The sequence below is a fragment of the Brachycentrus maculatus genome, unplaced genomic scaffold (genome assembly GCF_059751285.1).
Source record: "Brachycentrus maculatus isolate JH-2025_06_01 unplaced genomic scaffold, ASM5975128v1 h1tg000065l, whole genome shotgun sequence".
Lineage (NCBI taxonomy): Eukaryota > Metazoa > Arthropoda > Insecta > Trichoptera > Brachycentridae > Brachycentrus > Brachycentrus maculatus.
Window position 1 is genome coordinate 1,418,048 of NW_028280819.1, and position 12,685 is coordinate 1,430,732.

Consider the following 12,685-nt stretch of genomic DNA (forward strand, 5'->3'; position numbering starts at 1 on the left):
ACTTACAATTTCATATACAAAAAAACACTTCTTAAACATCTAACTTCTTGTCACGTTTGATTTTCTGTGTAGTGGATAAGTGTCACTATAATACAAAATTTTTATCGATTTTTTTCTGTCATCTTTCTATAAATGCAATCTAATATCGCCAGCGTCAAATTACATTTCTACAAAAAACTTCGCCAAAACCAAAGTGTTAATACACTATTGTCGGGCAGTTTTTTCATCAATCCCGATCCTAATTAGTATATTAATTAGGGTCGTATACGAACAGAGGAAGACCGAGAAAAACGTGGCACAATCAGGTATGCCAAATACTTGAAAGTGGTCAGGTTAGGAGTCATAACAATCAGGGGGTATGTATGAGGAGATGCATGAACGTGGAAGAGGCGAAGAATGTTTGCAAAGACAGAGTGGTGTGGCATTCTATTCTCTCTGCCTACCCCTGCGGAGAAAAGGCGTGATGGTTTGTTAGTTAGTTAGTATACGAACCACAAATAACCGCAAACCCAATTCAGATCTGTATAATGTTTTTTGGCGTCTCTCGCGCTCTACCAAAAGTAAGCAAATAGAACGCTTATAAGCTAATTGCCACTCTCTACCAACAGCATGTAAAAGGTGCTTGTAAGCGTTTCCCGTAAACAATGTGTTAATATATATTATTGGTACTGACGCTGACTACATTAAAGAGACGTTTGAGCAAATGAGAAAAACAAAATTAAAGACATCAAAATATTCGCAGTGTCTTGCGGTGATACCGTGTGCAACGGGCTAAGATGTTTGGCTATTCACAGTGCCATGCGGAGTAGGTGACGGCTGCCCTACCTGGTATCCCCTGGGCAGGGGGTCGTGCCTCACGTTGAGCGTGAGCTGCGGGGCGGGCTGCAGCAGCAGCTGCACTGCGTCTCCGTGGGTGACCCCCACCAGGGGCTTCCCGTTGACCTTCAGCAATCGATCGCCCAGCCTGAGCTTGCCGGACTTGGCGGCCACTCCTCCGGGTACCACCTTTTGAATTGATTTTGAATAAATTTTTTATAATTATATTTTCCGTTCATTTATTAATAAATTTTCTGTTCATGTAAGTCAGCATTGATTTTTGTTCTCTTACCAGAAGCCATTTATTACCATTAGCACTGATATTTTTTTTATTTGTATACATTTATTTAAATCACAATTTTTACATATTTAGAACATTTTTTTTTGCAGAGACCCACCAAGCCATCTTGTGTGTCTTGTCGGTGGAGTTCTTTTTCAATATATTTTTTATTGTTTTTAACGATTTTAACCTAATATACACACAAAAAAGAGAGAAAAATTAAGAATATAAACATTTTACAATTTTCATCAAATTAACTCTTGATCATTTACCCATTCCTTTAGTTTGCCTTTGTTTCATATTTTATTTTGACCTCCAACATCCGTTGGCAACAAATTAAAAATGTTTGGAACGATACATACTAGGAATTTTATCGTAGCTGCACAAATATGGCAAATAAACCAGTGATGGGACTCAAAAATTTAAAGAACCGGTTCGCCCTTTAGGTACTTCCCCTACCCCCCCCCCCTTTAATAGTTTTTACATTTATTCATTTATTTGTGTTTTATTCTGCACATAAACAGAACATTCACAAAACAACAAAGAATGTTCCAGATGCTGAAGCGTATATCCGTAGTGTAAAGGCAAAGGGATATATCTGTCTCAGACCGAATTTTACAGCAGAGCAAAAACAAACTTGTGAAATTAAATAAATCATTTGTTTTATGTATTTTTATATGTACACATCTTAATAAAACTAAATAAGTATTGCAACTACAGCTTTATCCTTTTGCCAGATTATGGAATACTACACTATTTTAGACATTTTGTGGAACAAACATAGAAAATGAAGAATTTGACAGATATACCCCTTTGCCATTACACTATCGATATATCTCACGATATTCTTTTTACTAAGTGCAATAACTTAACTGAATTTTTCCACTATTTTTTTCATCTTTCCGATATTTTTTTTCTTAGGTTCAAATATTTTAACAAAGTGGCGGACCGAGTGAACCGATAGTGCTCCGATACATGATCTCAATCGGAATATTGTGTGACAACAAAGGGTTAAGGACAGGTTCGGCGAACTCTAAACATTTTAAGGCGGAGACTGACCGGAGCATTTCGTCGTAACGTAACACGTTACGATGCGAGCATTCAGGCAGTCAGTACAGCGAGCCGAGCGCTCCATCCATAGTTTCGGATGCTCGGTGATGCTCGCCGCGAGCGATGTTACGACGAAATGCTACGGTCAGTCTCCACCTGTAGACACCCACTGAATCCCACCACTAAAATAAACACAGTACGAGATAACTCGTAATCGGTGTCCTAGCAAAGAACGCAATCGACAAGTAATCTCGTATTGGCAGTCAACGTCTTCATTGAATGATACAGTCAAAAAGGTGACCCTTTACTCAATGCTAAAAACAAAATATTTTCATAAGAAAAATTTAAACATAAACTTACATGGGATATGAATATTCCTGGCTCTTTGGCACCAAACGGAATACAGGAATGGTCGGTGCCTCCGATGATACTGAAGCCGAGAGACCCTCCTTCCTTCGTCAATACCACATCCTGGGGAAGAAAAGGACTCAAATATAAACTGGAGTCTTTACAAATCAGATTGACCGGAGCCCGAGTGCATATTACCCTATTACGTGTATATTATTCCAACACATTCGTTAATAATACCAATGCATATGACGAAGCAATTTTGAGTAAACGCTTCCTCCACACTATTTTGAGAATGTATATCCAGATACTTGACCACAAATGCTGGATTTCACTCAACTTAACCTTATCTATATGCCAATTAAAATGTGAATGTCCATTGGTTCATAATCTTACATATTTTAAAATAATTCAAAGAATGCTTTGAAATTCTAAAACAACGTTGAGTTTCAATATGTGTGTTTTTATCTGTAATAGGTAAAAAAAATTGAAAAAAAAAAACAGCTTTTGTGTCAACAAAAACAATGCCATCTGTTGAATGTAACAGCAACGCACGCAATACTAAACACTGCCCAAGATGGACAGCGTGCTTCTTGACGGTTGCTGTCATTTTTATAAAATTGTTTTTTTTTCTACAGCATTTTTATTTCTTTTCAATTGCATTATTGTTTCATAGATTTTTAAATTATCATATTATTTCGCTCACTCCTTTCAAGAACGTCATAAATCAAAAATCCTAAATTTTCAGTTGAGCATGTTTTTGGAATGCCCAGGAAATGTACTATATCCCAGCAAAAGAGGCAAATTTTTAACTTAATATTTACCCCGCTACAGGGCAGAAAGTGTTGTTTTTGCATTTTGAAGAAAAGGTATGGTTTAATTATTTTTTTAAATATCTGTACTAACTATTTTTCAAATGGAATAAAAAACCTTCAGGTTTTACTTTAAAAGATCTGTGCACAGTAAATAGTTCAATAAGTGGCTTGATATTTATTTTTAATACATTGTGTAATATTTTTAAACTTTAAAAACGTTCTCCTGAAAAATCATTTTTGATTTATGACGTTCTTGAAAGGAGTGAGCGATATGTCACAAGCATTGGGAAATGAAGGAATAAGAATGTCCGCTTTCTATTTTCTTTTGTTTCCATTTGATCAGACTGAACCAGCCGAGTACAGCTAGTAAAACATTTTTAAAAAATTGACACACAAATAAATGCGGAAATATACAGCAAGTTAATAGTTCTATACACTCTAATTTTTTTCTATTGAAGACAATTCCTATGATCAAAATTCATTGATAATCTTTAATGTATACGAGTCACTCATAAACACCCTATACATACATTAATATAATCTGTAATGAAAATGAAGTCCAATGATGTAATGACAGTAAAAATAAATGTTAATGGAAAATTTGAACAATGTAATTTAGAAATTTGCATGCTTCATTATTTGTGAGAAGCTTCGCAGCAGTCAGCCAATGGTCCATATTTGGTCACTTCATCTGAAATTTTGGTAGCCATGCATTTAATTATTACAGCCGGAGGAAACACCGTAATCGTTTGTGACTTGAGAGGAAAAAGTTGAGACGCAGAATGGAAATAAAGAGTGTATGAGATGATCTGAGGTTAATCTATGATTTTCCGAGTGATTTAGGAAGCATATTCCAGATTATTAGGCATGAGAGATATATTTTTGAGTAAATTAAAGCCAAGAAGGAAATCATCTATTGCCGCCTGATTTTTTAGCAGTAGTAAAATTCACAGTTTACCCATAACTAAGTAAAAAATATAGTATTAAAAATATTTTTCCATTTCTAGAAACTGTTTAACCTGTCTGGGAGTATGGCCACATATGGTCGTCTAAATAAAACTTTCCTCAAAGGAGTATGGGTGTACATGAACATCAGCGCTTATAACTAAAGCTCGGTGACATTTATTTCTAAAATAGCACTTGTACTGCCATCTGTGATTGGATTTAAACAGTAAAACCACACTTGAGATTATTTTTCTGATATATTACTTAAAAATAAAACATATAATGATAATATTTATATAAATAGTATTTGCTGGTGTATTTTTTTTTATTCAACAAAATATGTTGCTTACAGCATTGGGTATCATAAAAAAAAAGTTTAAAAAAATACTTAGAAACAAAATTCATTCCCGAGATACAATTTTTGTCTGCAGAAACTCACTCCCAGACAGGTTAAGATAATAATTGTATTTTTATTTAAATTTATTTACTTATCCAGCTTCGTAGTGTAGTGGTAAGCGTTTTTGGTCAGCATGGGGGAGGTCAATTGCCAGAGGGGTCATAATAAATATAAGTGATGATTTTCACTCTCTCATTTAATTAATATCACCCTGGACTGGTACTTGAAGCACAGTGCTGATCACCTTACCCTCATGCAATTAACAATCAAGTTGCCACTGCGACAATATGACGAAATGCCCTATACACCATAAGGTGCGGATAAGGGGTCTAAGTAAGAATGGATATCTATTTAAATGATGTCTTTTACCCTTACTGGTCCAATGTCAAATCTCATTAGACATTGATTTTTTGCTCTTAGGTCCCATGTCGGATGTTATTCCACAATTTTTTCATCATTAGTATTATTTATTTAAATTCCAAGGTTACATTTTTGTCACTCGTATCTATTACAACAGTATTTTTTTCCAATTGGAATGTAACTGTCTACCTAGATTTTTTTTTTAATTTTGGGGGACCAGAAAGGGTTAAAAAAATATTTTAATATTATATATGCATGGTTTGCAATGGGCAACAGCTAGATAACCTTTTTACGGATTATTTTTTTCAAGTAAACTATAGTTTACTTGAAAAAATAATCCGAGATAGTTTATTTTATTTTTTTTTTTTATTCAAACTTGAAAATTCTATAGCACTCAAAGTCACATTGCCCAAAAGTGGTAAGTGTTTGAATTTGTTTTCATTGTCCCCGCGTTAAAAACTTTGCAGTTCTATAGTGATTTTTTTGTGATGTATCTTCTTCTTCAAACCCTCATCCGCACCCCAATGGTGCATAGGGCACTGGATCATATAAACGCAGTGTTATCTTGATCGTTAACACGTGAAGGAAAGGTGATCAGCCCTCCGCTTCGGGTACCAACTAGTCCAAGGCAATATTGAATGAACATTGGAGATGAATATTTGTGATGTATATTATGATATCTCATCTGTGCTTAGATGGCAGTACGTACTTAACCCAAACGTGAGTGGGAATACTGGAGAACTATACATGTGTCCAGGTGATATTTTTGGCAGTTGAAATTACGTAATATTTTATTAAAATATCATAGATATTGAACTAATATTGAGTATATAAATATAATCATTATTTACCGCGAATATAATCATTATCGTCCGCCTCCGTAGTGTAATGGTCAGCACGCTCGGCTACCGTTCTTGAGGTCCTGGGTTCGATTCCCAAGGGGGGTATAAATATAAGTGATTTTTTCACTGTGGTATTTATTCAATATTACCCTAGACTGGTACCTGAAGCGGAGGGCTGATTACCTTTCCTTCATGTGTAAACGATCAAGATAACACTGCGTTTATATGAGGCAGTGCCCTATGCACCATTGGGGTGCGGATAAGGGTTTTATTATTATTATTATTAATATTTACCGCGAAAGCAGGTTTTAGTACTCTTCAATTATTGTTGTAGCCTAAATAAGTAGACGTTGCGAATAATTGTCCACAGATGTCACTACATGTTCAACTTTTCAAATGAATTTGACAGCGCTTGAATTATGAGCAAAGCGCTATGTAGGCTACAACCATTCATCTAGATTCTTTTAAGAATAATTTTGTTTGGACAATAAGTTCTATTCATATTTTCCTAGAGGTTAAACTAAGCAATATTAACACATTGTTTAAGGGGAAACACTTAAAAGCATCTTTTACATACTGTTGGTAGAGAGCGGGAGACGCTTATAAGCGTTTTTTTTTTTTGCTTACTTTTGATAAAGCGCAAGATGCCAAAAAATATTTAACAGATTGGAATTGGGTTTGCTATTACTTGTAATTAGTATACCGAGGGTCGAGCGGCAGACTATCTGAGTATAATTAGGGTCGGGGTTGATAAAAAAAACACCTTAAAACAATGTGTTAACATTACATGAATCATTTCTAGAGGTACGATTATATGTATCATTTAAAAATATGTCTTCTTCTAACCCAGTGGTTTATTGACGCAGTGGTATCTTGATCGTTACTTACATCACGGCAAGGTGATCACTTCTGCGATTCAGGGACCAGTCCAGGGTAAAATAATAAATATTAATGTGTAGAAATCGCTAATATTTATTTTCACCCCATGGGATTCGAACCCGGAATCTCCAGCACAGTAGCTAAACACGCAAACCATTACACTGCGGAGGCGGACCAGATGTAGGAGAAAAATTCACTTTGAATGCTAAAAATAATCAATTACTTTTTGATTGGGTAAACTGTGGAAAATTTTACTCCACCAAAAGAGGCGATTGCTTGGAAGATTCATTCGGCGGCAAATACTATAGTTCCGGCAAATACTATAGTTCCGTTAAATACTATAGTTTCGGCAAATACTATAGTTCCGGCAAATACTAAAGTTCCGGCAAATACTATAGTTTCGGCAAATACTATAGTTCTGGCGTAATGTGTGAAGGGCAAAGGCGTTATTAGTCACGGTTGTAGGTAATTAAATGCACGGATTAGAGCAGCGGATCCTTTTAATAAATGCAAAATAAACCCTACCTCGTTTTGGGCAGCCGACATTTCCAATCGCCTCTGCGAGGAACCAAGTGTTATTTCACAAAACAACAAACATCAGTCTGTGACGGATTAATTCCAAACAAAACAACGAGTATGTACGTAATGGTATGAAATGGTTAGGGTCTCATTCAAGATGCAAAGTAATGACACCACATCTGGCATGCTCCGGAGGTAAACCCCACATTATTGGAATGTTATTGTTTTTAGATCCCATTTAGTTTGTTAAGTCGGAACGACGTCTCTCTAGATCGGGTTGTGATGATTGAGGAAGGGAATTGGAGCGATAATTCAAGGATTCCATCGAACCTCATAATAGAACAGAGTTAGAGTGAAACGACTCATTATCAGCAGTGTAAAATTATTTTAAAAAATAATGTTAAAAACCCTAGTCTTTGCTGTATTGTCTCTATTTACATTATTATTTATTTGTATTTCTTTATTTACAGCCACATAGCATCATATATGAAATGAAATAAATTGCTAATTTTCAAAAAATCGCAGTTTATGGATATTTTCAAAATGTAATTTCTAAATATAAATAGATATTATTTTTAAGTAATCTACCAATTTTGTTATTTTTCATTACCAACTAATTATAAATTCCAAAGATGAAAATACACAAAAAATTAAACTCGTAGGATAAAAATTAACCCATTATTAAATAAACAACATCGTGAAGCAAAAAAAAAAAAAAAAACCCTTATCCGCACCCAATGGTGCATAGGGCACTGCGTCATATAAACGCAGTGTTATCTTGATCGTTTTTACACATGAAGGAAAGGTGATCAGCCTTCCGTTTCAGGTACCAGTCCAGGGTAATATTGAATAAATATTACAGTGAAAAAATCACTTATATTTATTTTACCCCCTTGGGAATCGAACCTGGGACCTCCAGAACGGTAGCCGAGCGTGCTGACCATTACACTACGGAGGCGGACTTATTTTTACTGTTATCATTATTATCTTCTGATTGACGACCAATTTTGACTTAGAATACATTGACCATTTCACAGGAATATATCATAAACCTCAATTGAGTAAAGATAATTTTGTTTGATTAAATATTATCAAAAAAGGCATACATGTGGCTTGGAAAAAATGGATCTTCAAGTGATCTAAGAACATTCTGAAGTACTAAGAAGAGTATTACTCTAAAGTTCTTTATTTTTCCAAATTATGCGTATAGTTATTTTGGCTATATTTCTTCTTAAAATAAACTTATTATTTATTATTATTATTATTTTTTTTTAATCCCTTACCGCACCCCAATGGTGCATAGGGCACTGCTTCATATAAACGCAGTGTTATCTCGATCGATTACACATGAAGGAAAGGTGATCAGCCCTCCACCTCAGGTACCAGTCCAGTGTAATATTGAATAAATATTAGAGTGAAAAAATCACTTATATTTATTAAACCCCCCTGGGAATCGAACCCAGGACCTCCAGAACGGTATTTATTATTTAGTCAAACAAAATTATCTTTACTTAATTGAGGTTTACGATGTTTTGCCGGGAAAGTGTCAGTCTAATCACGTCATCGTAAACTGCCAATAATTCACCGTGTCACTCTCTAATAAGAAACAAAAACCAAATCATAATGTTTTCAGTTAATAAGGTAAAAATAACACTTGCTTAGTCCCATCATTGACTGCGATTGAGAAATGTGTCGCCTGAGTAGGTCTATTTTACAATATATAAAATATCTACCAAGAGCACTACATGTTTGTTCATTAGTGAAAGCAATGTGCTTACTTAAATTATTGATTCAACGCATTTCATCAAAAAAACTCAAATAATTTCGTGACAAAATGGACTGGTTGACTCTGCGAATTGAATAAAACGCATGTTTGACTGTCTTTTTTTTTAATTAGAGAAATTAAATAAAAATCAGGGTGAAAGAAGAAATGTAGGAAATCAATGACAGGAATAACACCAAACCCCAAGAGATCATGCAACAATAACAATTCCACAAATAAAAATAGGTGAACTGCTGTGAGTGTGTAGAAACGTGATGCCGTCACCTTTCAGATCATAGTCACTTACAAAAGAATGGTAACCTTTCTCAATGTGTAATCAAAAACAACTTTTGAAGTGTCAAATGGGTCAACAAACTGTTTATTACTAACTAACTAACTAACTAACCATCACGCCGCTTCTCCGCAGGGGTAGGCAGAGAGAATAGAGCGCCACACCACTCTGTCCTTGCAAACATTCTTCGCCTCTTCCACGTTCATTCATCTCCTCATACATACCCGCCGATTGTTACGACTCCTAACCTGACCACTTTCAAGTATTTGGCATACCTGATCGTGCCATGTTTTTCTCGGTCTTCCTCTGCTTCTTTTCCCGCTAACATTGGCCTCATAAATTATTGTCACTGTTTATTACAATATGTCAAATGTGTTTGAATCATTACATACATAAGTACTGGCTACAACACAACTAACTCTGTTATCAAATCGTCTATTAATATCTGAGTGTCGGGTTTTGGTCCCGTGGTTAGTGTCCCGGACTCTGGAATCAGAGTTTCTGGATTCAAACCCACTCTACTACAATTTGATACCTTTTTTAATAATGAGCCGCTTAGGCTCACAGGAATAGTATGAAATTAAAGTATTTTTGAAAATAATAAAAACACAAAAACACAAGCTCTTTTTTTTAAACGTCCCAATTCCATTATAACATTTTCTCATTCATTTTAAGAGAGCTTTCTTTTGGTCATCTTATATATGATTTGATCATCAAGATGAGTTGATTATCGATTTTTTTTTAAACTAACTAAATACCCACCGAATATCTAACTAACCATCACGCTGCCTCCTCGAGGGTACACAGAGAGAATAGAATGCTAAACCAATCTCTCTTTGCAAAAAACTTTGTCTCTTCCACATTCATGCTTCCCCTCAAATATAACCCGTTGATAATTCCGACTCCTGACCTAACCACAAGTATTTGAAAAACTTTTCATACCAAATTAATAAAACTACCGCAGGGGTAGGCAGAGAGAATAGAAAAACCACACTGATCTGTCTATGCAAACAACATCACCACTTCCACATTCATGCATCTCCTCATGCATCTTCTTCTTTGTCAGCCGTCTCTCCACCACTGGATGTAGGCCTCTTCTAATTCCTTCCATACTTCTCTCGTTTGGGCCCTTTCAATCCACTAACTACCCGCGAAGGGGACAATGTCATCTCTTCATACATACCCGTTTATTATTCCAACTTCTAACCTGACCACGCCCAAGTATTTGAAATACTCGATCATGCCAAATTTTGCCCAAAATATAGTTTACTTTTTTAATTTTAGTATACTGAGGTAGAGAAAGGTCACCATTACGATCGTTAGTTGCTGACTTTTACCTAAATTGAGATGATGTATGGTATTCACAATGAAACCAAATGTGCAAGTGCATGAAACAAACATATAACCATGCGTAAACGACTGGGTGTTGCGACTGCAATAATAACAATCAGTTTCGGAGACATGTACGTATAAGATTTTTCTTCTCCCATACTATGAAAAAAACTATTTACCTGATAACATTTTTCCAGGGTATCGTGCCTTGTATTTTGCTAACAACTCTTATCAACATTTCGGATCATATTAATCCGAAAGTTAGACACCGCAACGGAATCCAAAACATCAGCAAAAAGTGCTAATGGCTCATGGCATAATAGAATAAAACTTGGTCAAAAACAATGTGTGAGTTTTATTTTTAAAAGTTTATAAAATTTGTCACAAAGCATCAGCAAAAAACATAATACAAATCATGACATGACAACCTAGAAAAATGCTATCACCGTTCGAACGTGGTGATAATCTACAAATTTAACTACAAACCTACTAAATCCTATTTTGAAAGAATTATGCCTACATTAATTTAACAAAAAATAATTAAATAAATTATTTATTATATTTCTAATTTCGATTAAAATTAATATGTATTTGTGTTTATTAAACCATCACCATTGATTCAACTTTTTTAAACTACTGTTAACAAAAAACTAAACTAAATTACATATAACATTTAACTACATTACATACATATTACATCACTCCAAAATGTTTGATACAAAATATTTATATCTCAGTATACATGATATAAATGAATTATTTGGTGGCTGATCACATGACAATTTTTAAAATTTATATATATATATATTATACAGTGAAGTGATCATTTGGCTACCGTGAGAGGTCTTGGGTTAGATTCTAGCGAGTTCAAAATAAATATATTTATTTAATACATATTACCCTGGACTGGTACTAGATGCGCAGGACTGATCGCCTTGCCTTTACGCAATCAACAATCAAGATGATACTGCATTGATATGATGCAGTACCCCTTGTACAATTTAGAAGGCTTTATTTCTAATTAGATGGTTATTTAAAAGGTAGAAAGAAAATATTTTTCACATTGGTATTTACATAATTCAATGGCACCCTGGAATGGTACCTGAAGCGTAGGACTGATCACTTTTCCTTCGTGTAATTAAATCAAGATAACCTGCGTCAAAATGACGCAGTGCCCTATGCATAGTTGGGTGCAGACGAGAAGGTTTACATTGTTCTACTCTACTGGAATTCAATAATTCATCAATCTATTGATTCGGCACTCACTTTGTGGTAATATTAGTCTATTTTCAATTAAAATTTTACTTGGTAAATATCACCATCAATAGTAAATAAAAACAAATGCAGCTAGTGTAAATTTATTTAAGAGACTTGCAAAAAATATATACATTTTGGAGTGATGTGTATAAAAACAAAACTAAAATACAACCCACAACAACCACACAAATAAAACCGACAGAAAATATTGTGACATTAAAAAATATAAATATATTTATTAAGAAATTAAATACTGTTTAATATAATTTGATACAAGAAAGATCTATTGCATTATTCGGACAGTTGTCCGAATTGTTTTTAAATTTTTGAATTTACTTATTGAATTGACATTTATTTTATACAATTCCAATACAGTATTCAAAAATCATGATAATATTTGACCTTGTAATGAAAACACCGTTAAAAACGTTCTCACTCTATGTGATTTTTGCCATCATTGATTCTACATTTCATAGTTCTTGATGGGGTACAAATAATGGAGTAACTGCGCTATGCACATCGGCTCCACATAGAAATTGAAGTTAAATTACCCCTTAGGACCAAATTCACGTACGCATATGTTGTATTCACGAGAAAAAGTATCTGTTCCAAAAAAAACCGAAAGAGGGGACGCGATAGTTATCCCATATATGAGTAGTCTTGCAAACCACGGTATGTTAAAGAATTAAATTTTTTGCCAATCGATGGAAGATTAAATCTTCTACCGATTTGAGCTTTTATGAGAGATTTTAGAAAGTGAACTGTCCATCGGCATAGCGAGTTTAGCTGTT

The 12,685-nt window shown here is 34.5% G+C and overlaps 1 protein-coding gene across 17 annotated transcripts in view; it reads right to left on the minus strand.

Moving 5' to 3' along the window:
* The window catches only part of scrib (scribble planar cell polarity protein), a 327,417-nt gene that overhangs the window by 49,163 nt on the left and 265,569 nt on the right, over positions 1-12,685 (minus strand). For all 17 annotated transcript variants that reach the window (XM_088256718.1, XM_088256722.1, XM_088256716.1 and 14 more), the window contains 2 exons: positions 2,507-2,617; positions 826-1,005 (listed from right to left, as the gene is read on the minus strand). In XM_088256718.1, the coding sequence (XP_088112844.1) occupies positions 826-1,005; positions 2,507-2,617 (291 nt within the window). The remainder of the gene's footprint in view (positions 1-825; positions 1,006-2,506; positions 2,618-12,685) is intronic.